Raw genomic sequence first — 26,704 nt, forward strand, 5'->3', positions numbered from 1 at the left:
GAATGGAAGCTGGCAGGGACAGGCCCCAGGCTTTGGTCTCTGTCCTGGCTTCCCTATAACACCCTCCTATGGGTCTTTCTCTCTTCCTAGAACCCTGTGGAAGGGACATCTGTTGTGGGAAGAAGGTCAGAGCAGACACTAACTATGGCCCCATGGAAACCAGACTCCACAGGCTTGTTGGACAGCATCACAGCTGTGGACAAGGCCCCCGACACAGCCTCTCTCCTTCCTCCTTGAAAGGGAAAATACCTCCTTATGGGGGGAGAAAAGCTGAGGTGGTGACTTGCTTCTTCTGATGCTTCTTCCCCTTCTTAGAAGGCCTCAAGCCCTTTGCTGTCCAAGGGCCTTCACCTGTGCAGTTCCTTCCATCTGGCTTGGGTAACCCTCCCCGCCCTCACCCACATTAGGTTGTATCAGCACATAAGGGCCAGGACCTGGGGCCAGCAGAGGCTGAAACCTAGTTCATGTTCAGGCATCAGCAGTGGGCTCTAGCAGGAAGGCTAGGGACAGAACAGGCATCTTTTTCTCATTCATCCAAAAGGTGTCTCACAGGCCAGCAAGTAGCCCTGGCCGGGAGTGGGGCCACATGAGACAAACACGGCTCCCTCAGACTCAGCCTTCAGGTGCTAGCTTAGGTATCTCTGTCAAGGAAGTGATTTTGACCCTCCACCCCCAAATAATCCACTCCCCTACCCCATGATTCTCTCCCAGTACCCTCTTCTTTCCTTTGCTGCTAAGTCGCTTCAGTCGTGTCCGACTCTGTGCGACCCATAGACGGCAGCCCACTAGGCTCCGCCATCCCTGGGATTCTCCAGGCAAGAACACTGGAGTGGGTTGCCATTGCCTTCTCCAATGCATGAAAGTGAAAAGTGAAAGTGAAGTCGCTTAGTCGTATCCAAACCTCAGCGACCCCATGGACTGCAGCCTTCCAGGCTCCTCCCTCCATGGGATTTTCCAGGCAAGAGTACTGGAGTGGGGTGCCATTGCCTTCTCTCCTTTGTAGTATGCATTTGGATGATTTGGGTATAAACTATCTCTCCGCTTCTCTGTGGGTTCTATGAGGACCATACCTGTTTTGTTCAGTTGCATATCCAGGACCAAGCCGGGGCCAGGCACACAAACAGTGCACATTTCAGGTATACATTTCAGATGAGCTTTGAACTCCAGGATGGGGCCTCTACCCTAGATATCACCTTCATATGGCACACGACAAAGCCGTGAGGTAGGCCACCCAGAGCCCCAAGAGAATTTGGTCCAGCTGAGACAAAGCAGGCAAGATGCCCCCACACAGTGTAAGGCATCCACAGGCCCCTCCAGGAAATACCTGTAGGGCCATAGGATAATACAGTCTCTTACTGGGAAACTGTGTTTCCCAGCCTTTTTAAGCACACACCTCTTTTGATAAATACAGACTTCACACACACACACACCCCCACAACTGTATCATGCCCCACTTGGGAATTACTGTAACATCAGGCAAGACTTTTTGGCCAAACTCTACCTTTGATAGTTTACATTTTAGAAACGACATATTTTTCCAAACCTAAGATGTGATTATGATACTGAAGACACTCTTTCAAACTTCCTATATGTCCCAGTCCCCAGAGATTTCGTTCCATCTCTCTCCCATTGACATTCAACACTCACAGATAAGAAACGAAGACAGAGGGCTGACCGCAAAGAGCAGACGTATTCCAAGTCAATACAGAATGTGTGGAAGAGGCAACCTCTGGGGCATACCTCTAGCACGTTCAGAGCAGAATGGCATCGTGACTCAGTGGGAAGGGTACCAGATGCCTGTGAAGAGATTAGACTATGATTTCAAGTTCTGGAGCTCCTTTGTCAGGATAACGTCAAACAAAGTTCTTAAGACTAGGAGGCACTTTCCCATCTGTAAAATGGAACGCTGGTACAGGGGGAGTCCACAGCAAAGAGAAAACTATGACCCCTGCCATCTGAAGGTCTCTGATTGTTTCGGGTACAGAGAAAAGAGAAGAAAGAAAGCACAGCTCTGAGAAGGACACCACGAGGGTTCCTTATCTGGGCAGTTATTAGTTCCAATGGGCAACTGGTAGAAAGGTGAACTTGAAGTTTTTGTGGGCTGAGGGGATGCTGGCCCTGTGGCAACTTCTCTTCCTCTGGGGCAGGCAGATACATCACCACAGTTACGAGACTGCTGTGGGAGTCAGACCCACGTGAGTTCCAATCTCATTCTGCCACTGACTCATAGGTAATGTCAGACAATTTACATAACCTCTCAAGCCTCAGTCACCCTCAACAGTGAGAGGATGACAATAAAACCTGTATCTCTGGGTTGTTACAAAGATTAACTGTAAATAATGCATGTAAAATATTTAGCACAGCATCTGGAAAACAATAAGTGAAAATGCAAAGGATTAATATAAGCATTAACCTTATTATTTTTGTTACTATTACTGTTTTCCCGGTAGGATTGCAGGAAGGGAGCTGGAAGGGCAGCCCAGAGGCACCAGGCCACCCTCTCATTCTCATTTTCTATTTACTGTAACAGATGACATGACCTCTGTGGTCAAGGACAAGAACAGCTGGGTAAGCCAGCAAAATGCACAGCTGCTGCGACTGAGGAAAGTAATACTCCTCGGGGCCCAGCAGGGAGCAGAGGCTCCGTGGGAGGGAAACAGACAGAAACGGCCGAAGGGGCTGGAGGGGGAAGAAGAGAAAGCACCGGGGGAAGACCCAAACCAAAGCCAGGTGGGCACAGGAAGCCGGCCTTCCCAGAGACAGGAAGCTGCAGGTGAACCGGCAGGAAGCCAGGACGTGGGCAGCCAGGGAAAGCCAGGCCACATCCTGAGGAAGGGGCGGCGGAGAGGACGGAGTAGGCTCCCAGGCTGCTGGATGCTACGACATGGAGTCAGCCGGGGACAGGATGGGAAGGAGGGCCACATACTCGTCTCTCCCTGACCCTGGGTCCCCTCCTCAAGTCTCTGTTCCCCCAGCTCTGCAGGCCCCAGGGTTTCGCCAGAACTTCTGTCCCTGCCACCATCTACTGTCCCCACCTGGGTCCTCTTCCCGAGGCCGGTGGCAAAACAGGATGTGGGTTTCATCATTTCCCCTTTTCCTGGGAACTTTGACACAAGTGCTCCATAGTTTTCTCTGTGGGGAACAGGCCAAGGAGGCCCATATGGGGGAAAAAAGCACCTTCCAGCTCCACTCTGAAATGCAGATGGGTAAGCCAGCGCACATCTGGTCCTTCCCCAACTGCCTCTTCACCTTCTCCTGGAGGGCCAGCTCAGCCTCAGTCCTGCCCACTGGGCTCCACATACCCAGCACCCATCAGGGGAACGCCTGTCGTCAATGAAGGGGACTGATCTTACACCTACTTGGCCCTCTGGGTACCCCCAGGCTCCGGTTCCAGAAGGGTGCTGATCTCAACATGACCCCAGGTGACAGGGCATCAGCAGCGAGGTCAGCCGAGAGTCGGGTGGCCTCGGGAAGGAAGGCTCCCTGACCCAGCAGAGGGGTCAGCATGCAGGCAGGCACACCAGCAGCCACAGTAACAAGGCTGCCTGCAGCTGCACAAGCTTTTCCGGTTACAAAGCACTGTCCTGTATGTGACCTTTGACCCTCCCTACACGGCTAGCAGGGGACTGGGCAGATACTGTTCCCATTTTGAAGATGAGGAAGCCAAGTGACTTGAGCAGGATCACAGTTTCTGAGAAGCAGAGCTGGTGGGCCCAGGACCCATTCTCCAGAAGTCTCCTTTAGCCTGGGACTTACTTCCCTTTCCACATTGACTCAGTTCTCCCAACTTAAAACAACAAGTGCTATAGCAGCCCTCTGCTCTGCAAGGCTGACGGTCTCTCTCCTTTGACGAACTTCCCCAAGTCCCCGGTGTCGCCAGGCCCTCCCTGATGCTCCCACCCGTCTCCCACACCTCTGGCCCTCGTTCTCCTTTGGTTAACCTGTCACACGACCTTGTGGATTCCTTCTTCAAAGGCGCTTCCACTCCCAAGACATCAGTGCAGACCTTTCCCCTCCCAGCCCTATCCAGCCTCACTGGCTTCGGCCTTGCCCCAGCTCTCTTCTCAGCCTTTGAGTCCAGAGTACCCTTTCAAGTCCCTGGCATCCACCTAGCCACATGCTCCCAGTGGCTCCTCATCACCTCCACACCCCTGGCCCGCAGCTTGGCTCGCAAGGTGCCTTTCAGGCCTTGCCTCTTATTGCCCCCTCCTTGAAGCACACACCTGCCTCCAGCCCCTCCGAGCACCCTTGCTTCAGCTCAGGCTGGTCCCCCTTCCCGAGCCCTTCTCTCTTCCATCTTCAGGCTCCCCTCACCTGTGTCCACAAGCACTCCCCTGACTGCAGGAGAGATGAAGAGACCCTTTCTCAGCACCTGCCCTGCCCAGAGTCCTGTAAGACGCAGCCACCCAGCCTGCAGAACCAGGTCCCCCAGCTGCTGCTGCCTGTACCTGGGCGGTCCCTGCACCCAGAAAAGTGGCTGCGAGAATTTGGCACTGGTGTGCTCGGTCGTGGAACAGCCAACAAGAAGAGAAAGCTGAGTCTATAGGGAGGGAGCCAGGAGCAGATGCTCAGACACAAGTCAAGAGGTCACTAGCTGCTCAAAGACAGAGCCGCCTCCATCCCTGACTACTCTCCGGTCCTGGCTCCCATGAGGCCAGCTGCTTCGCTGTAATCCTGCCAACAAACCCTTTGCCCCTAAGCTGACGCGGAGGGGCCCCAGCTCTGTGGGGGCCACTGCTGACACCAGCCTGGGAGCCCCATCACCTCCATCAGACAGCCCCAGCTGGAGGAGCCGTGTACAACATCCTCTGCCAAGGGTTGCTTCTTTTCTTGTCTCCCTGTGTGGCAAGTAGGTGTTCCATGTACACCTGTTCCCGCCCTGGGCCTGGAGCTCCTGGCTGAGGGCTTGGGAGTTGTCTGTGTGGCTCACCAATGCCCTTCTGCCGGAGCTGCCTCCAATCGGCACAGGGTCTGAAGTGGCCCCACTAGACGGGTTTTGTTGTATGTGAGCCCACCTCCTGGCTGGAGCTGAGTGGACCAAGTTGGGCCAATTAGACCCGCTTCCCTGTGAGTCTGGAATGAGGCTGGGAGAGCTGAGGCCCTCTGAGTGTGGCTGGAGCTGTAGTAGGAACGTTTGTGGCCGTGTGGGCTGAGGAAGGAGAACGCCTGGCTGCCGAGGTGAGGAGGAAGCCCAAGGGGCAGCAGAGTTGAGAGGAGGAGGGAGAATCTAACAAGGTTTTTCCAATCTCTGCTGAAGGCCAGGCTGCAACTGTGCTGTGTGGGCTCCTGCACACCCCTGAGACCCTGTAATTAATCACCTCTTGTGCTGAAGTTAGATTCAGCTGGTTTCTGTTACTCAAAATCGAGGGGTCCTAATAAAGCCGGGATCTCCCCTAATCTTCTCCAGGAATACAAAGCAGGTGCTTGACAAACAAACTTGCTCAATGAAGAAAATTGGCCCCAGATCCTGGCTTTCTGATTTCTGCCAGAGGCGCCACCATGCTCTACAAATACTCCACGTATCAAATATGTAACTTGGCCCCAGGCAACTTGAGTTAAATGCATTTTCCTTGCCTGAAGTGCATAATATCCTCACTTTTATCTCATCTTTGGGACAAACCAGCATTCAAAGGAAAGGCAAGCAGGAGCAGGCCGGAGAAAAACAGCCTGTGAGAGTGTGGGCCAGCACGTCCAATTGATCTGCAAACTGTGTTCCCCCGGGGAGTGGTGGCCCCCACTACAGAAACCTCTGTCCCGAGATTTCTGTCCCTGTGCCGTTCCTGCCCCTGTGAAGATGACCATCAAGGACTCCAAGAGGTCACAAAGTTTCTACCCCTACTGATGGGTCATTTATGCCACAGGCCATCATAAGGACAGACCCTTGAATCCTAAGGCTGGAAGAAACCTCACAGGGTCACTTCACCTAGTGGTTTTCAAACTGCACCTGCAGGACCCTGAGACTCCGATGGAGCCTCTTGGGGCTCCAGTCTCCCCAGCCTCTACCAGTGCACTGCCCATCTGGTTGTACGCATCAGGCTACCTTGTGAGTGTGCATCTGAAAGGGTTCCAGGGGCTTAACACAACAGCACAGAACTCCTGTTTCAGATCAATGCGTCTATCATTTGGATGAAGAGCCAGAGACTCAAAGGCATAAGACCACACAGGTGCCAAGTGGTTGAGCTGGCAGAGAACCCCGGGCCCGGACTCTCCCTGCTGCCCCTTCCCCTAGGCAACTCCTTTAAAGGTTCTCTTGGGCCTGGGCGGAGCCAAAACCCCAGTCCTGTGCAAGTGAGCCCCCGCTGGGGAACACAGAGAGAGAACTGAAGATTCAGGGCAGAGTCCAGGCGATGGGCGCCGAGTCCCAGGTGACCCTGTCTGTCGGCAGAAGGGCAATGCTAAACGGCCCGAACAATATGGAGTTGTCCTGATGCTTCTCCTCCGCTATATTTAGTTTCTCCCCTGAAATGACCTCAGGCAGCAGCAAAGCTTTGTGGTGTGGCAAAATCGGCCGTGTGTCCCCAACTCCAGGGGAGGAGAACTCTGCTGGAGACACCGGATAGTAAATAGGAAAGAGAGTCTGTGGGATGTGGGAGTGGGGGTGGGGGTGGGAGCAAGCTGTTGACACACCTAGAGACAAATTCTTTCCTTTGACCCCCTGGGCGGTAGCAGTGAGGAGTAAACTTGCGACTCAAGCACTGGGTGATGAAATTTGAGACACAGGTCCGGGGTGGAGGAGCCCCTGCTTCGCCCCAGGCTCTGGTCCCATCTGCTCGCGGTGTTGGGTGCCTCTTCCTGAACCACTTCATTCACTGCACCCCTGTGGAAGGAACCAGCAAAGGTTCTCTCTGCTTTAAACTCCCCATCTACTATTCGAGACCTTCCCCTGACCTTAGTGTACCCAGCCGATTTGATTCTACTGTCTGCAAAACAAAAAAGAAAGGCTAGAAAAATAAACACCAAACAGGAATGGGGACTCTCTGGGTGGTAGGAATAAGAAGGAGATTTTTTTCTTCTTTGGATTTTCTGATATTGTCCACATTTATTACCTAATCACATCCTACTTTTACAATAAAGAAAACTGTATTGCTTGCTTCTCTCTAACCTGAACCCCTTACTCAGATCACTAACCCTTCAGTAATCTCTCCTCAGTCACCCTTAATATCTGCCCTATCCAACCTCAACTCTTTCTAAAATGTCTACATGTTGCCTTTGTCTCTGTCTGTCTACACTGCATGATTTAGCACCTGTCTACGTATTACCCTGCCTGAAATTGTATCACACCTCTATTTGTCTTTGCTCTATTCCCCAGACTGTAAGCCATCATGGGTGACGAGACATACACATGTAACACGTGTACACAGGAATGAGGCAGGACGTACAGAATGGGTTTAGAGACAGTCAGACACGACTGAGCACACATGTACAGAAAAGACAAGAGGAAATAAGAGTCAGGTTGCCTGGGTCAGGTACTAGCTCCACCACTTCTGACTGGCAGGACAGGCCACAGCTCAGTGGCTTGACCTTCCTGAACCAGTTCCTCCAGCTGAATTCCCTATTAATGCCAATTCTCTTCTAAAAGGTAAGGGTGGATTCTGAGCAAGCCTGGCCACCCCACAGCTTTTGGATCATTTCACTTCTAAAACAGAGGCCCCAGACCCAGACTACAAAAGGGGTCCCCATCAATTCACATCCAAACCAGCATCAGGTGGTGAGCCAGACACCAGGGGAGCAGGGTTCGCAGGCCGAAGTCTCTCCTTGAATATTTCCCTGGGCCTCGGCCCCTGAATGTCCAAGGAGTGGTGCTGTCAAAGCAGCAGACTGAGCATCTGTGTCTGCGGCTTCAGGAAAATGTGCTTGAGGGCCAACAATGGATCAGATATCCAGGCCCTGGATCTTCCGTGGGGCATATGTCAAAACTAGGTTTCAGAGAGGAGGGGTCGGCCGCAGATTAAAGGGTGCAATGCAGCTTTCCTTCTGCCTGTGGACTCTGAAGACTAGCCCATTCTGTTCCTCAGGGAGCAGGACCAAATAACAGTGCATTCAGCATGTGGATGTTTCCCAAAAATCATTTGGGGCCTTATAAAAAGCCATAATAGCAGCAGGTTTCCAGTGAAATAAGGCCTCCCTTCTCCATGTCCGCCAGCCTAGCACTGGGCCACAAACAGGAATATCACAAGGGCCACAACCAGATGACCTCTGGGCTCTAAGAACTTGCTATGAGAGGCCAGAAGGAAGAAAGGCAAAGAGCAAACAGAGAAGTCAACCTGGGGTGTGAACATGGCTGTGAAGGGCATCGTCAGCTCCCGGGGGCTGTCCCCTCAGCTCGCCCTGCCTCCTTGGTGTGAGTGGCACGAATCTACCCACCCAGGTATGCCTGTGGAAATGGGCTTGGAATAAGTAAAAAAAAGATCACAGGAGCTCGACATTATTCAGCCCATCACACTGTGAACTCCTAGAAGAAAGGAACTCTTCGCACTACTTTCTATGCAAACACCATGGACAAGGCAGATGGGGTGACTCTTTAGAGGCAGTTTCCCACAGCAGTGATGATACGGTACCCAGGGTATAACTGCTAGGATTCAAAGAGAAGCTGCAGCACTTTTGTGGAAAGGGTCTTAACCTCCCTGAGGCTCAGCTTCCTCACCTGTAAAATGGAGGTAATTATGTCCACCTCCAGGGGCTGACAGGGAAACTGAAGACAGTGAGCTCAAACCCACAGTAGGGTGCCTCACACATGGAGATTACCACGCACAGTGCACTGACTCTGGGGAGGATGATGCCTGGAGCGGCCGAGCGCTCATGAAAGGAAGTGCTCTGGCCATGCAACAGTCTATTTGGGGGGCACAGAGCACACTGGCTAAGTGAAAAAACCAATGCCTTGTGCCATATCCCGTGGTACGGAGGCAGACACTGGGAGTATGGGGGGCAGGGAGAGATGGAAGGAGGGAAAAACCCATGAAGGCTGTTGCAAAGTGCTCTTCCTGACATACTCAGGATACGCAGTGCAAGCACTGGCAGAAGCAGACTATTTGAGAGTCATGGCTGGCAGTGACGTCAGTAAACCAGCTATACCTGTTTAGGGCCTCGTGAGCCCTCAGTTGAAACTGATGGTGAGGCAGGTGTCGCATGGAAGGAAGGCAGGGTTGAGCACTGAAAACAGAAGTCTGGCATCTGAATCCTTTCACGGTTCACCATGTGACCCTGGGCATGACAGTTAATATCATGGAGCCACTCCCCTAATACGAGGACAGTGTCACTCCCAGTGAATTACCGGGAGGATTGGAGATGTGTGCGAAGCACCTAGTGCAGTGCCTGCCGTGTGGTTGGTGCTCGATAAATAGCAGGATACAATAACTATAAAACAGCTCCTTTTGAAGCCAGTTGCAGGGGGTTGTGTATCAAATGTGGAAAAGTGGGCCTGCTGTGGATGCTTATCACCACTTTCTTGGAGATTCATGGAGGAGGTGCCAGGGTCCAGGAAGTAAGCCCCAGTGGACCCAGACAGGTTCTGCCAAGCTGAAGCTGGGTCACAGCACCTGAGGGCACTCCTGAGCCTTGACCCACCAGGCAACAAGTTTGTATCTGTTCCAGAGAGGCCAGAAAAGTAGCCACTGGTTGTTGCTGGAATTAGCAAGAGTATGTTGGACGCTGCAAGAGATCTGTAACAAGAGTTGAAGTCCTCCGGTTTTTGTGAATGCTTCCCATTTTAAAAAAATGAAGCTAGATTCAAGGCTGCCTCTATAATAATCACTCTTGTGCAACTTACTTCCAATTTTGCTTTCCTGAATGAGTGAGTGGAGTTATAAGAATGGTAAATAGGCAGGGTACACAGCAGAAGGTAGGTTTTGTATATGAACTTCACTGGCCATATATCTCAACTGGTGGAGGGAAAAGAAGGCTGGGAACAGCTGGCTTAAATACATCACCAAGCATGGTGATAGTAATAAAAAAATAACAACTACCATTAACAACTAACCATGAATATTTTAACATGTCCCAGCTACCACTCTGAGGGTTTTATGTGTTTTAACTCATTTGATCCTCATGACAGTCCTGTGGAATAGGTACTGTTATCTCCATTTGACAGATGAAAAAGGTGAGGCTCCCAAATCCAAAACAACTTGCCCAGGTTACACAGCTAATGAGCTGGAGGAGCTAGGATAATAGAATGCAAATGGATACAAAATGAATAAAATATTTGTCACAACTGTCATAATTACCTGTTATGGAAAGAAAATCTTCTTCTCATCAACGCCTTCTTTGAAAGAGCTCATTATTTTGCAAATCAAAAGAAATTCATGGGGTCTTCCCTGGTGGTCCAGTGGCTAAGACTCCACATTCCCAATGCAGGTGACTGGGGTTCAATTCTTGGTCAGGGAACTGGATCCCACATGCTGCAACTAAGACCCAGTACAGCCAAATAAATAGATATTTTAAAAAAAGAAAAGAAATTCATGGTCAGCACTTGCTGTACACTCAGTGCAGAGGAAGGGCCAGAGAGTGCACCAGAGTCAGACTTCCCATGTTGGGGTAGGAAGACTACACTCTGCTCTTCCCAACACTCTAAGCTGAACAAGAGTCAGCAGAATACAAGCCCCCAAAGGAACAATGAACTTGGCCTTGGTTACTGTCATTAATGACCCACTGCCATCATTGGCTAAGCATCTGCTATATGTAAGCACAGTGGTGATCACTTCATACATATCATCACCTTTAATCCCTGACTACGTAAGCAGTCTACTCTTGTCCCCATTTCACAGATGCAAAAAACGAGCCTCTGATCTCAGGCTTCCTCACCACAGTGAGAAAGCAGAGGAACCACTACCTCCCATGGCTTCTGCCTCTCTGCCACTTATTTGTCAACAACCTTGAATAGCTCTTAACATCCCAAGTCTCCGTATCCTCATCCATAAAGCTGGAAAAATGATTCCTGCTCTGACTACCTAACAGAATGGTTGTGAGGATCAAATGAGACATAATATTTGAGAAAGCACTTGGCAAACGGCAAACTGCTGAACATAGCAAGGGATCATTAGTCTTATTAATTACAAAGAGTAACACCTGATCCAGCTAAAGACACTCTCTGCTGCCTCTTTTCTCTTGGGAATTTGGGGATAAGTCAGAGCCTGCAGAGCCAGGGCACTCTTTTCTTCAAGTCCCTGGCATCTGGGTGCTGGGAAGTAGAGGTTCCTTCTGGGAGAAGAGGGAGGAAACAATGTTGTTTGAATTCTGCTAATGTTTTTCTCCAGGAACACTACAATGGTTGAGGTTCTACTGCTTCCACTGTCAAAAACATTCAACGCGTTTACTAGGCACCTACTGTGTGCCAAGTACCAGATCCAATGGATGCATGGGACCCCTAGATGTAGTCTAGGGGCCAGGAAATGAAAGACAGGAGGCAAAAGCCACGGGGAAGGAGCAGAGTGACCACAGTCCTTGGAGCTCTGCAGACTTCACAGTCCCCTCCTGGATTCACATCCTGGGGAGGGGGGGCAGGGTGGGGTGGGGGGTGGCAGTGCATGGAGTGAGCTCAGGGCACTGAAATTTTCAAGTCAAAGTACTTAAACTGAGTTCCAGTTCTGTGTCTGCTCAGCCTTGTGACCACCAGATATCAACCTACATTCCTGACTGTGGTGGCCTTCCTTTATGTTGGGTAGGAATGTTCCCATAGGCAAAATGAGAAGAATCAAATGCATGACTGACTGACCCGGGTAAGCAGGGTGCCTGAAGGGGCTCAATTAGAAGTTCTTATTTACAAAACGAAACAAAATCTTGCTCCCTCCCTCCCAATCTTGAACTATATAGGGGCTGAAGCTCAGGCTCTGAAATCAGGCCCTGCTGTTTACAAGTTGAATGGCCTTAGGGAGGGGACAGTACCTTTCTAAGGCTCAATTTCTTCCTCTGTAAAAAGGTGATAATAGTATCCACCCGTAGGAGGGTTGTAAGGATTAACCAACATACTGCTGAAGGATGCTCCTAGCACATGGTACACACCCAGCAAAGGTGAGCTGTTGCTAATCCCCCCTCTCTTTAAAACAACAGAATTTCAAGCCCACAGGCTCACCTCTAAGATCCAGGCTGCCTGGTAACAGGCTGGCTGCCTAGGCTTCAGCTCTAGTGCCAGCCTCCCAGAGGAAACAGGTACCAATGAGGCGCCATCCCCGCCACCTACTGCCTCCACACCACGCCCCACCCCTTTTCCTGACAGGTTCCCCTTTCCGAGGGCAACCAGGGCCACAAGTTGAGGGGCTGTGGCTGGTCAAAGGTGTGGGGACACAGTGAGTTCGGTTCCCCATTCCTGTGGGCTCAGAAAGCAGGGAGATCTTGCCCCCAACAGCTTACAGAAAAGCACATGGCCTGGAGCAGCTGACAAATGCACCAGAATGCCACGTCTCTGTAAGACCCTCTGCCTTTCACCCATCCCAAGCGCCCCCATCTGAACCACAGTCCTGCATCTCTGTGCAAAAGGGAACACGCCATGAGGAAGACAGCATCAACGTTCTTTGGGAGCCATGTGAATTGTAACAACCCAGAACTGCTTTGCTTAACTGGAAGACACTATTCACCTATCCCAGCCACTGACCACATTATTAGAAACCCAGAAGCAAGCGACATTCTGAGTGACCAAAAAAGATGTCACAAAAATCTACCCACCCAAGCTTCTGGACTTCCCTCTCTGGAGGGCCCTCAGGCTTCTCTTTAAGTCCGTCTACTATGGGGCTTCCCAGATGGCTCAGATGGTAAAGAATCTGCCAGGTTTGATCCCTGCGTTGGGAAGATTCCCCCAGAGAAAGGAAAGGCAACCCACTCCAGTATTCTTCCCTGGAGAATTCCATAGACAAAGAAGCCTGGTGGGCTACAGTCTGTGGGGTTGCAAAGAGTTGGACACAACTGAGTGACTGACACTAACTAACTCTCTACGTACAGTTCTAACCATCTCTGCCCTCTGTTTCCCCATGAAGTCAGAGGGGCTGCTATTTGAGCCTGGGAGACACTATCTCAAGAAGTGACCACTACGCGGAGATGCCACTGCACACCCACTGGGATGGTTACTATTAAAAAGATGGAAAATAACAAGTACTGGTGAGCATGAGGAGAACTTGCAATCTTTGTGCACTATTGGTGGGAATATAAAATGACGCAATGGCTCAGCAAAACAGGACAGCACTTCCTCAAAAAGCTAAACGTGGAATTAACATACAATCCAGCAATTCCACTTCTAGACACATACACGAGAAAACTGACAGGATCGAGCAGATACTTGTACACCCATGTTCACAGGAGCATTATTCCCAACAGTCAAAAGGCAGAAACAGCCCAAGCGTCCATCAGCAGACAATGGATAAGCAAAACGCGGCACAGACATACAGTGGGGTTCAGCCCTAAGAAGCAGTGGGAGTACAACGCGGGTAAACCCCTAAGGTCTAACGCGGAGTGAAATAAACCTGACACAAAAGGCCTGATAGTGAATGATTCCCCTTCTGAGTGGTACCCAGAGCTGTGACATTTCAGAGAGACACAAAGTACAATGGTGATTGCCAGGGGCTGGGGAAAGGGTGAATGGTGACTCTGTGTTTAATGGGTACAGATTTTCAGCTGGGGAAGATGAAGAAGTTGTGAAGATGGACGGTGGTGAAGGCTGTACCGTAACGCCAAGTGCTTAATGCTACAGAACTGTACACTTAAAAGTTGTTACGATGGGATATTTCATGTTGCGTATATTTAACCACAATCTATTTTACTGTGGGCGGGGTGGAGGAGGAGAAGTGACACTGATTACCAGGGAGAAGACAGAACAACAGTTTTGGGTGGAAACGTGAAGCACAGCAGCTGGGAACCATCATATCGTTTGGGGCCTACTGCCCTATCGTCTCAGAAACCTGGGGGCCTTGCACTGTCATGAACACAGTAACTGATCTGGCAGGACTCACTCTTCTCATTCAGAGCCCAGAACAGGATTCGAGAGCCTCCCCACACCGACAGTGCCTGGGCCCTTGAGGCAGACCACTGTGTAAGGGCTCTTCCTTGTCAATCCACCTTCCACCCGCCACCAGTTCACCCCTATCTTCTTTCAGAGATAAAGGATTTGCAGAGAAAGAGGCTTTTGTGGTCCCTCCCCTCCACCAAGCAGGTGCTTTGTACATACAGGTATGAACTCAACACCCCTGAGTTGCAAAGAGGAGGTTATTCATGCTCAGCATACTTTGCTTGGAAGGGTATCATCCGTTTCAGAAAGATTCCCATCCAAAAATAGTTTTTAAACATTTCTTTTATAGTTTTGCTCTTTAAAAAAGAGTAAGCTTCAATGATCTGGGGAAAATCACTGGCTATGGTTTTTGTGTGTAAAAATCCTACAGCTTTGAATAATATGAACTTCATAAGTTCACAAAGTCTCTTTTCATACAGGATCTCACCTGATTCTTACAATGTCTCTGGGAGCTGAGCAGGGCAGTAGTCATCCCACTGTACAAATGAGGAAACTGAGGCTCAAAGAGATCAAGAGGCCTGTCCAAAGCAGCACACACAGCTAGGAAGGAGCAGAGAACTAAGACCTCATTTCCCTTGGATGCCAGACGACACTCTGGATTAGAACCTCACATTTGAGCAGACCATTTAGCCATGAAAGTAATTTTAAAAACAATGTTTGATTGTTTTATCCCCACAACATCTTTGAAATAAACTGGAAATACCATCTTTTTTTTTTTTAAAGAGATGATCAACTGAGCAAAAAACAAATGACTTGCCCAAGAGCACCATTCAAGAAAGTGGCAAAGACACCATAGCCTCGCCCTTTGAATGCATTTGACCTTGACCACTCCCCTTACAAACTTAACCTTGCCCACAATTTCTTTTTATTTCTTTTTTGGCCATGCCACGCTTAGCATGTGGCATCTTAGTTTCCTGACCAGGGATCAAACCCACACCACCTGCAGTGGAAGCTCAGAGTCACCAGATGGCCAGGGAAGTCCCCTGTCCACAATTTCTTGACCTTAGCATACTCAAAACTTAAAGGAGCCCATGCAGTTTTTATATAGGTTGCACCATATTTCTGTGAACTTGGCAGGGAGTAGACATACCTTTATTCTCTTTTTAATGGCTGGGGAAAAGAAAAGAGGTTAAAGAAATTTTTAAGTTCCTTTTCAGCTCTAAAATTCTATGATTCTAAAAATTCCCCAGCAAGTCAATTCAATGTGTAAAGAGGCCTGGAATCTACTTCACCCGCCCTCCGGCCTCACACTCTATCAGACCTCCCCATGTCCACCCTTGAGTTAATGGCCACAAAAAACATGTGTGCCTGGGAGAAGAGCCCACTCCTACATAGATGCCCACACAAAATGACAGCAAAGTGCTGCTGCTTGGCTGGGACTCTGGTAAGAGGCTTCATCCTGTCCTCCTCCTTCAGCCCCAGTATCTCCTTGCAAGAGGCCCCCAAACAGTGGGGAATTATATCCTAGGTATCTGAGAGCTTCTCCAGGCCTGGGCCGAGACAGAAGCCAGTCCCAGGAACAGAATACCACTTTGAGGTTGCAGTTAAATCTGTTCATTAGGATGCACCCACCCACCTAACACCCACCTAAGATGAAAGAGCATTCAGGACTGCTCCCTCCTGCTCTTCCACAGACCTTACAACTCTGTTTAACACACTAACTTCATCCAATAAATATTTATTAGGTACCTACTCCATGACAGGCATGGATCTAGGTGCCATAGAACAAACAAATAAGAATCTCAGATTGCACAGAGTAGGGGAGATAGGCAATGTCAGATGGTGGGAAGTGACAGGGAGAAAAATAAAAGAGGGAAAAGGTGGAGATAATGCTGAGAGCAGGCAGTGGAGGGAAGGGGATCAATTTTAAAAAGGATGGCCTGGGAGGGCGTGACTGATGAGAGGTGGCGAGTCTTGGAGGGGGAGGGGGGAAACCCATTTAGCTATCAGAGGGTGGCGCAGGAATGAAGAGCCAGAGAAGGCTGAGGAAAAGCAAGGGGGTGAACATCCTGTCATGCCTTGCAGGCCAACACAAGGACCCAGGATGAGATGGGGAACAAAGGAGTAACAGAATCTGACTTACAGTTTGCAGCATCTCTCTGGCTGCTGTGATGAAAATAGTCTGTCGGGAGACAAGGGAGGAAGCAGGAAGGTCAGTTAAAAGGCCGATGGGTAGCTTAGATCAGGATGAAAGTAGTAATGATTGTGAGAGTCGAGTGCTGGATATATTTAAGGCGAAGTCAACAGGATTTATTGATTAAATGGATGTGGGATTGAGAGAAAGGGAGGAGCCAGGGATGATGATAGAATTTTGGGGGACCTGAGCAACTGGAAGAAGGAAATCATCATCAGCTGAGATGGTAAAGACTGGGAGAATGGTCGGGGGGCGGTGAGGGTGGGAGGGTTCATTCTGTTTTGGACACATTAAACTGAGAAGACTTTTAGACATAAGATGTGTTAAGTAGGCAGCAGAACATACATGGCTGGAGTTAGACCAAATGGGTTGAAATGATATATGTGGGAGTCACCAGCATATATAATGATACATAATTGTATGTATTATCATACAGGATCTCCATGTATGGTCAGATTGTTTACTGTCTGCCCTCGACCCCCACCCCAAACTATAAGCTCCATGAGGCCAAGGACCATGTCAGTTCACAGCCAGCAAGGTACCTAGCACTCGGTAAATATTTACTGAACAAATGGAGAAGTTGCCCAATTACTCCCTTAAGAATAGTCACAGCAGCCCACACAACGAGAAGTACACTCTCTTGCAACCACAGCGCCAAGCCCAGCCAGCCCAAAACAGGGCCTTGGGTCTGTCCACCCCAAGCTTGAGATTCCAGAATGTAAGTGGATATGCTTGGCACATCACAGATATCTGGGTTTCAGCCTTGCCACATTCTCAAAGGGTGGAGCTGGGCAAGAGACCTGCCTGTTCTACCACATCTACTTCTCCCTGGGATGGGCAGGGGAGGGGCTGCCTCACCCACTCACAGGCAGAGAGATTGCATCTATCCAGGACACAAGCACAGGTTGATGAGAGCCCCCAGAGGAGTCATTCCCCTCCTTCATGTATTCTCCGAAGTTTGAAAAGACCACTCAGCACCTGAAGGCAAGAACACAGACCTACTGGGAACCTATTGCAAGTAATAGATTGGAAAAAAAAAAAAAAAGTGACAACCACAAATCTTGATGAGATGAGACTACTGACTAATCCTTCTAGCTAAAGCAAGACTCCCTAACCAGTGGGCATCATGTCTCCACTTCACCCACCAAGTGACCAGGAAGACAGAACTACAGCCAATGAGTGACATAACCAGGCGTGAGATTTCAGCTCATTAACATCTCAGTTTAGAATCGCTACCTCTGTGGAGATGATAAAAACAGCTCTATAGTCCCCTCCCTTTCTGATATAACGCAAGCGCAACCCTAAGATGGTTGATGACTTGCTCAGGGTTACCCAGCTACAGGCCCAGGACTAGAAGTAGGGTTTCAGCATTCTGTTGAGGGCTTCTTCAGTGACAAAGGATGGGTAAGAGTTACAGTGGGAGTTTTAGGCATTAGTCTTGTAACATAAAATTATGTCCTAGTCAACAGGGACGGAGAAGGCAATGGCACCCCACGCCAGTACTCTTGCCTGGAAAATCCCATGGACGGAGGGGCCTGGTGGGCTGCAGTCCATGGGGTGGCTAGGAGTCGGACATGACTGAGCGACTTCACTTTCACTTTTCACTTTCATGCATTGGAGAAGGAAATGGCAACCCACTCCAGTGTTCTTGCCTGGAGACTCCCAGGGATGGGGGAGCCTGGTAGGCTGCGTCTATGGGGTCGTGCAGAGTTGGACATGCCTAAAGCGACTTAGCAGCAGCAGCAGTCAACAGGGAAACTACAGGTGTCATAGGAAACACCAGGTACACACTGTGAAGTTAAGAATGGTTCCTTCGCTTGTACCAAATTTGTCATCCTCCAGGGTTCTGCTTGGCTTTGGACTTCATGAATAAAGCTGTTTATAGCAGGACCCACAAAAGTAAAATATTTCACAAAAGTGAAATAAAGATACACTAGCAGATTTTCTTTTTTAATGCAGATATATACCTCAGTAAAATGTTAAGGTGAAAATTTTATTTATTTATATTTATTTATATCTAATTTTGGGGGACTGTGCTGTGAGGCTCATGGGATCTTAGTTCCCAGGGATTGAACCTGGGTCACAGCAGTGAACATGCTGAGTCCTTACCACCGGATCACCAGGGAATTCCTGTGTAAGCTTTTTAAAATCAACAAAAATTGAGTGCTTCCTCTGTACAAGTCACTGTGCTAAGTGCCTAGTATGTGTGTGTATGACAATATGAGTGAGTGAGAGAGGCAAACACACAAACACACAAGGTCCTGAAGGCTTATAGTGCCGTTGCTGATAGAAGACTACAACATCAAAGAACTGTCTAATAATATGGATTGGATCACTGTTACATAAGTGGCATAAGGCGACTCAGAAACAGCAATTCTATCTGCTGGGGGAGCTGGGGGATTTGTCAGGCAAGGTGCTTCTAGAAAGATAAGGGATTGGAGGTGGACCTTGAGGAGAAGAAACGCTCTTGATAAGAAAGGGGAAAGGGCATGAGCAAACACAGGTGACCTTAATGTCAAGGAAGAGAAAGAAATTGTGTCATAAAGGGAAGGACTGGACCAGACCTGAACAGCCTTGGAAGTTAAAGTTCTTGCAGGAGTGGGAGGTGCAGAAAGATTTCTGAACAGGGTTTGGAACAGGTGAATTAACAGATGTCTTCTGGGATACCAGCGTGTGTAGGCATTGGATGAATGACTGAAGATGTACTTGTCTCTGTTGGGAAACTAACTTCAGCCTGGGAGATGAGCTGGCTTCGAGGTAACAAGGAGCAGGTCTGTAAGACCTGCTGAATGAAGAACTAGCAGGCCCCAGAGAATGACTCCTCCAGGTCATAGAGGCAAAGAAAGTTAGCAGAGAGGGTTCCTCAAAGTATAAAGTTAGACAGCTGGAAGAATGGAAGCGTATAGGGAAGCTAGTTGAAGGCAGGGAGACACAGAGCTGGTTTAGAAGCATTTAGACTCTGAAGTTAGTTACATCAGTGTCCAGTACATGAGTCTGGGGTTGGAGAGGTAACAGCTGAAGATAGAGTGTAGGTGTCTTTCCAATGGACAAAGAGTTGTGGGTCTAAGATTTCTCTGGGAGGGAGATGAGAGAAAAAAAAAAAAGAATGTAAAACTGAACCATGGGGATTTCCCAGGTGGTGCAGTGGATAAGAATCTGCCTGCCAATGCAGGGGACATGGGTTCTATCCCTGGTCTGGGAAGATTCCACATACCTCAGAGCAACTAAGCTGGTGCACCACAATTACAGAGCCTGCGCTCTAGAGCCCGTGAGCTGCAACAACTGGAGCTCCTGAGCCCTAGAGCCTGTGCTCCGCAACAAGAGAATCCCCTGCAACGGGAAGCCCTCACATCACAAAAGAGTAGCCCCCTGCTCCCTGCAACCAGGAAAACCCAGCACAGCCAAAACTAAATAAATACATAAATAAATTTTGAAAAACAAACAGAACCACGGTGTCCCACACTAGGAGGTGTTGGTGGGCCTGAGTGATCAGAGAAAAACCAAAATGCTAAGGAAGGAAAAGTTTTTGCCAGGAGGGTAGTTTCAAAGGGGAGAGAGTTGTCAACAGTAAAAAAAAAAACAAACCAAAAAACCTACTAAACAATTACATACACTAAGCGCATAAATAATAAGTATTTGTTGAATAAATGAATGAAAGAAAGCCCTTGGATTTGAGAACCCCCTTTCCACGTCAGAAGAATGGCTTGTGTTGCCCTCAGACAAGTGGATTTCAATGCTAAATTTTATGTCGTCCTCCCTATAAAAAAAACATGTTGCTTCTTGCACAAGTCATCCTGTCCAACACACAGACATCCTCCCCTGCTTTCCCCTTGTTTCCCCTCATTTTCATTCCCAGTTTCCGAAACTCAAGCAACACAAACCTGTGGTGTCAAAGGAGACAGGAAACACCAACTAGAGTTTCTACTTCATTAATAACTCTGCCTGTGGCTCCTCTTACATAAAGGGATATGTGGCAACTGAGTAGGAGAATGAAAAGGAGACTGCGTTCTAATCCCAGCTGTACTACTAACTAGCTGTGTGGCTGAGGACAAGTTGCTCAAATTCTCTGGATCTAGACAAGAGGAGGTAGGTCTATCTGGAGTCTAGACAAGTTTCCAAGGTCTCCTTGAGCTCTAAAGTGTGTGATTTTATCATTCTCAGAAGGTCCTTGCAACACTCTCTAAGAAGGAAGTGAAGTGAGTACAAGACCCGGGGAAACGACCGCCAGACCTCTTACCCAGGCGGAGCGCCAGGATAGGAGGAGTGTACCCAGAAAGTGAGAAGGCGCTGCCGGCCCTCGCGGATCACCAGCGAGCAGATCCCATCCCCAAGGCTGGGAAGGATCCCAACAACATGAGCGCGATTCCCACCCCGCACCCCACCTTTCCTAGACTCCCAGACGGCCCGGAGGCTCTAAAAAGCCCTGCGGGAAAAAGATTTCTTTCCCAGAGTCCTGCGCTGCTTTTGCAAGTCGGATTCCAGCAGACATGATCTGCAGCCTGATAATGACACAGTCTTTGGAAGGAGCGACTGTGCTCGTCTCGCTTGCTCAGAGTTCTGAGGACGCCTGGCCGCCCGCGCCGCGCCCCGACGTGCGGGCTTCCTACCCCGGCCCCGCGGCCAGGCCAGCAGCGCCCCAGCCCGGGGCCCTCCTTCCCTCCGTCGGCCCCTCAGCGGTCTGCAAACATTTCCTGCCCCTGCCCCCACCCCCACCCGGAGCTTCCCAGTTGGAGAGAGTTAGGCTCGCAGCCGGGTCAGGGCTCGCGGTTGCCCCAACTCTGCTTCCCCGGCCACCGGGGCTGGGAAGGTGACGGGGGGGGGGGTGTCCCGCCTGGCTCGGGAGCAGCCATCGGGGAAACCCAGGCGCCAGGAGCTGCGGGAGGTCGCTCGGGAGAACCAGTTCTCCCGCAAGGAGGAAAACTAGCCGGGCGCCGACGACCCTGCTCCCTTCCACGTCTTACCTGCTCGCTTGCGGGGGTGTCCTGGGGCGGTCGGCCTCTCCCGGCGCTGTCTCCCCACGCAGTTGCCCATGCTGGCTCTTCAGCCGGGCCCCATGCACCGGAGGCGGCGGGCTGATCTGCTGCTCCGCGCTCCTGCCCCGGACGGCGGCGTCCCGGGTCAACGGCTCCTGCTGCCCAGCATCGGGCGCTCACCAATCTCCCCCGGGGCGCGCTCTACCCCGGCACCGGCTTCGCCACAAACTTTGCGGACGAGGGGAGAGAGGGAGGTGGCCGACTCCCCAGCACAGTCCCAGGTGGCCGGGCCAGGGGGGCCCGCGACGGTGCCCTGCCGAAGACCAGCTCCGCTGGAGGGGCGGAGAGAGGGGGCGGGCACCGCGGCAGCTACTCCCGGCTAGCTCGGGGCTCCCAACTGGGGCCGGCCCCCCGCAGCCTGTCACTCACCTGCCTAACCCCGCCCCAGCCCAGCCCCGCTGCCTGCCGCCGGCTCGCGGTGCCCGCGCCGCCGCCGCCGCCCGCCCCAGGTGCGCATGTGACCGACGGCACCGCCCCCTCGGGCCGGGCCTGGTTTTCTCATTGGTTTCCCCCAGGGTGCGGACCGCCCCCTCGGCCCCACCCAGCCAGGTGCCCGCCCCGCCGCCCGTCTCCCGGGGAGCTGGGCCGGGAATTATTCGCCCTCAATGGCCCCCGGCTGCGTGCCCGGCAGCAGCCTTCCCTTCCCTGAGCCACCGCCCCGACTCCAGGCCCCGCCCCTTGGGAGGGACCGTCCCCATCCCTCCCGGGAACTGCTTGGCCTGGAGCCGGCAGACACGTGATCCAGGGAGCGCCCCGCCCCTCAGCCTTCGCCAGGCGATTGGCTCGGGGAGGCGCGTGCGCTGAGAGACCCGGTCCGTGCCACCGCCCACTTCCCCTCCCACGGTCTCCAGTTCGCGTCATGGCCGCCGCCGCGGCTCTGGAGGCGGTGGCGCCTCTGGGTACCCTGTGGGGCCTCGTGCAAGACTTCGTCATGGGTCAGCAGGAGGGCCCCGCTGACCAAGTGGCTGCAGGTACGGCAGACGGCGCCGCACGGCTTCCGCTTTGGGACATCCAGGAGGGAGCGGCCTCAGCAGAGGCGCCTGGAGGGAAGGGAGTAAGGGACAGCGGTGACTTTGAGACATTGGTCCGGGGCTGGTTGTGAGCAACGCATGCTTGAGAGCCAAACAAATTGCGAGTCGCTTGCAGTCTTCCTTAAAACGCCCTTACGCCCCTCGTCTCGGTTTATTGCCACTCTGTGCGCCGGCCGGGGTTAGGAGAATCATTAAGGTTTCAGAGATGAGTAAATTGCTGCCCAGCGAGGGCATGAGACTTTCAGATGAGGCCGGTGGAGGAGCTGGGATTCGGACCCAGGTCCTCCAGTTTAGAACCAGGGGCTCGTGCTGCGAAAGCACGTTGTTTCTATGAAGTTGACGTAAGAAGAAGCATCTTCAGCGGCATCAGCTCGAGTCGCGTGGCATGTTGGGAGTGGTCGGGCGGCCGGATCTCTGACTGGCTGTAGTTGCAGAGAGGAGGAGAGAAACCTGTCTAGGGGGAGTTTGAGATGTTCTGCGTATCCTTCTTAAAGCTTACCCTCCGTTTCTTGTTAAAGTTCTTGATTAATTTGCTTTGTGACTTTTTAATGTGGTGCACGTGGTGCTTGTTTTTATCTTTTCTCCAGAACTCCTGTTTCCTACTTTTGATCAATTTAGGAATCTCTAAGTTCTGGCAGCTTATCTAAGAGTTGAATAAAACAAATTACAGATTTCCTTGGAATTCTGAGACTTTACTCTCTTAGGGAAAAAAAAAAAACCTAAGTAGTTATTGAATGTTAGAAGGCCTTCAGACCTGACATTTAAGTAATAGAATACAAAGTAATCTTGTCAGTACAGATGACTTTTATTTTTGGAAATTTTGCATGTTTTAGGGAGAAGTAAAGGATACATTTCTCTTGAAAACTGAACATAATCACTTTCAGGATGTGTGAACAATGAATGAAGTGAATTTGTCAGAAGCATAAACCATTGATCCTTAGTGATATCCCACTTTCACTCAATGCTTCCACAGTTACCTAACACATTTTTCAAACATGATGCAAAGTTATATATAAATACAAATTACACTAGATCTGTGACTCCCAGGGACCTACAATGTAGTGGGAGAGGCGATCATGCAAACAGTACAATGGACCATGGAAAGGACTGCAAGAGGTATTTGCAGGGTGACATGGAAACATCGAGGAGCAAATGAATGTCTGATGCAGTCATTCCACTGAGCTGAACTTCGTACAGCTTTGTGCACTGTAGTGTGTTCTCAGTGCTTGTGATTAACAACTGCACTGTGTTATCAGTGTCATTTTCCCCAATGTTTTATTATTAAAAATTTCAAACATCCAGCAGAGTCTCAATAATTTCTTCAAAGACACACACCCACTGCCTAGATTCTACCATTAACATTTTAATATAATTTGCTTTATCACGTATCTGTCCATCATTTAAATTGCAGCTATGAGTACACCTCCCTCTGACTGCTTTGGTATGCATGTCATTAACTAGGGTTTGTTTTAGTTTATTTTGGTATGAAGTTTGTGTTCAGTGAAGTGTACAACTCTCAAACATACATTCATTGATTTTGAAAAATCAAAATCATACATTTTGTAAGTGTATACAAAAAATCATGCTTTTGTAGGTGTATACAAAAGCATACACCTACCAGCTACCGAGATAAAGAACATTACTATAAAAAGTGTTATTTGTAACTCCCATTTATACATTATGAACAAAGTAATTTAGGGTTTTCAAATTCAGAACACATTTGAGAAGCCAGCACAAATAAGGACTGCCAAGTTCTTAAAATATTCTTGTAAAATTTGTATTTTTTATGCCTGAAAAAAAAGTGGCCTAAACTATTGTCTAGTTTAAATGTAACTCAGCTCAGCTAAGTCTGTAATACTAGCCCTGTTGTAATTTAACCCTCCTGATTAGGAAAGGAGGTTAGTAATAACAGATAACTAACCGAGGGGTTATAATAGATAAGGTTGAAAAGGTTTGGTGGGGTTGAGATGCCTAACCTTGGATTCTAAGCAGAGGGATTTGAATGACCTATTGTAGGTAATTGGAGTCAGTGTACATCCTAGAGTAAGAGAGTCATATAGTGAATTTGAGAAGGATTAAGTTGGTATTCTTAATCTTATATCACAGCTTTAGTTAGAGTTGTTGAAGGGTGACAGAGTTTTGAAGCATCCCCAGAGTAAGATCCCACTCCAGTACTCTTGCCTGGAAAATCCCATGGACGGAGGAGCCTGGTAGGCTGCAATCCATGGGGTCGCTAAGAGTTGGACACGACTGAGCAACTTCACTTTCAGTTTTCAGTTTCATGCATTGGAGAAGGAAATGGCAACCCACTCCAGTGTTCTTGCCTGGAGAATCCCAGGGAGGGGGGAGCCTGGTGGGCTGTCTGTGGGGTTGCACAGAGTCGGAGATGACTGAAGCGACTTAGCAGCAGCAGAATAAGATATGCTTTGTAATCCTCCAGCCTAAGTCAAGCTTTGTGATTGCTGAAAGGGACCAACTTTCTATTCAGCCACTCACAGCAGCAGCATCTCCTACAAATTGTAACTGCAGAAGGAACACCCTGTGATCACAAAGGTAGTTACCACCAACTTTGTTTCCATTTGAGTTCCTGATGAAAGTAGGTGTCAGAGGCAGAGGGTGCAAATGATGGAAGAGAAGTGACTTGGCAGCCTAAGGGTTAAAGACTTCTCAGCCAGGCATTCGGTGGCTGCCACTCCCCTCCTGGATCTTTAGTTTCAGGCAGCCACCTTGATTTGCTGTTCCCCTAAGTTCTTTCCTTCCCAAATCCCTCCACTGCTGCTGCTGCTGCTGCTGCTAAGTCGCTTCAGTCGTGTCCGACTCTTTGCGACCCCGTAGACCGCAGCCCACCAGGCTCCCCTGTCCCTGGGATTCTCCAGGCAGGAACAGTGGAGTAGGTTGCCATTTCCTTAGACCTGGGATTAAAGGCCCAGTCTGAGTGCTCAGTGTCTGCCCCCAGGTGTCTCCTGATCCTCTAGGCAGACATCATCTCACGCTTCAGAATCTTTGTGGAACTTATTTCTCAACCACTCATACTTTTTACTTGACTTTAGTAGCTACTTCTGTACACGTCTCCATAACATACCCTACTGTAGAGTCCCCTGGAGACTAGCATAAGTAGGTAGTATAAAAGATGAATAAGAGATGTTGAAGGAAGAATTTATGGAATTTGAGGCCTAACTAGTTACAGGGTGAGAGAGGACTCTTAAGATGACCTCAAGAATTTGAGCCTGAGGATGAGCAAAAGAAAAGTACTATGTCCAAAAACTGGGAAAGGAGATTTTGATCACGTTGGCCTTACAGGTGATGGATATAAAATTTCTTCCTCTTATTTGGATTTGCCTTCATTTCAGTCTTCATTGTATTTTCCCACATTTGTGATTCCATGAGGAGACCACTATTCTTGAAATCAGAAGGCTGTTAAAAGTAAATACATTTCTGAGAAAAGTGTGGCATCCTCAGCAGAAAGGGAATTTTGAGAACTTGATTGGAACTGAGTACCGACTGGGATTTCTCTCTCCTGTTCCTTCCATCCTCCCTCATGCCCCCTCGGCTGCTACTCAAGAGGCTGCGACTCCATCAGACAGAAGTGTGATTGTGCATTCTATGTCAGTGCTCATGTAAATACTCCTTTGACGACTCCTCAGCGCCCCACATGAACTGGTGTCCCGTTAAGGGAAGAGTAGGTAGTTAGCAGGTGCTAGTAGGTTCATTTTTAGAGAACAAATCTTGAATACATTGGAAAATCTTAGATCTACCTAAATAGGGAGAGAAACTTACATTTATTTTTCCTTATGCCTGTGAGACTGCTGTTAGGAAAATTAACTTATTGGCTTCTTTCATTCCTGGAGTTCAAGTGCATAATTAACTTCCAGGTATTCAGGTGTTTTTCATTTGGAAGAACTAATCACTTAAAGTTAGTGATGGGGGGTTCCATCCCTGGTCTTGGAAGACCCCACATGCCATGGAGCAACTAAGCCCACGCACCACAGCTATTGAGCCTGTCCTCCAGAGCCCAGGGGCCACAACTACTGAATCCTGCGTGCTCTAGACCCTGTGTTCCACAACAAGGGCGTTAGTCGCTGTTGTATCCAGCTCTTTGCAACCCCATGGACTGTAGCCTGCCAGGCTCTTCTGTCCATGGGATTCTCTAGGTGAGAATACTGCAGTGGGTTGCCATTTGCTTCTTCAGGGGATCTTCCCGACCCAAGTATGAACCTGGGTCTCCTGCTTACCGTCTGAGCCACCAGGGAAACCCACAACAGGAGAGGCCCCCGAAATGAGAAGCTCGTGCAGTGCAACAGGAGAGTAGCCGCCCGCCGTCTGCAACTAGAGAAAAGCCCATGCAGCAGTGAAGACACAGCACAGCCAAGTAAATAGAAGTACATTTAAAAAAATGTTTAAAAATAAATAAAGTTAGTGGTAGGTGGTCCCACATGGGCTTTCCTGGTGGCTCAGATGGCAGAGAATCTGCCAGCAATGCAAAAGATCTGGGTTTGATCTCTGGGTTGGGAAGATCCCC

General features: G+C 49.7%; 2 protein-coding genes across 4 annotated transcripts in view; one reads left to right on the forward strand and one right to left on the reverse strand.

The window, feature by feature from the left end:
* Nucleotides 1-21,749, reverse strand: part of UBTD1 (ubiquitin domain containing 1) — a 51,362-nt gene extending 29,613 nt beyond the window's left edge. Inside the window, exons 1-2 of one of the 2 annotated variants that reach the window (XM_070363393.1) lie at nucleotides 21,083-21,749; nucleotides 16,071-16,109 (exon numbers count right to left, since the gene is read on the reverse strand). Coding sequence is in view for 1 of the 2 variants with exons in the window: in XM_005901168.3 (XP_005901230.1) it covers nucleotides 21,083-21,152 (70 nt within the window). In the remaining variant the exon portion in view is untranslated. The remainder of the gene's footprint in view (nucleotides 1-16,070; nucleotides 16,110-21,082) is intronic. The other variant, XM_005901168.3, reaches the window with a different exon arrangement.
* Nucleotides 21,750-21,968: 219 nt separating this feature from the next.
* The window catches only part of MMS19 (MMS19 homolog, cytosolic iron-sulfur assembly component), a 35,599-nt gene continuing 30,863 nt past the window's right edge, over nucleotides 21,969-26,704 (forward strand). For both annotated transcript variants that reach the window (XM_005901163.2, XM_014479929.2), the window contains exon 1: nucleotides 21,969-22,125. In XM_005901163.2, the coding sequence (XP_005901225.2) occupies nucleotides 22,014-22,125 (112 nt within the window). In that variant the 5' untranslated portion in view covers nucleotides 21,969-22,013. The remainder of the gene's footprint in view (nucleotides 22,126-26,704) is intronic.

Source organism: Bos mutus, chromosome 26, assembly GCF_027580195.1.
Source record: "Bos mutus isolate GX-2022 chromosome 26, NWIPB_WYAK_1.1, whole genome shotgun sequence".
NCBI classification, from domain to species: Eukaryota; Metazoa; Chordata; class Mammalia; order Artiodactyla; family Bovidae; genus Bos; species Bos mutus.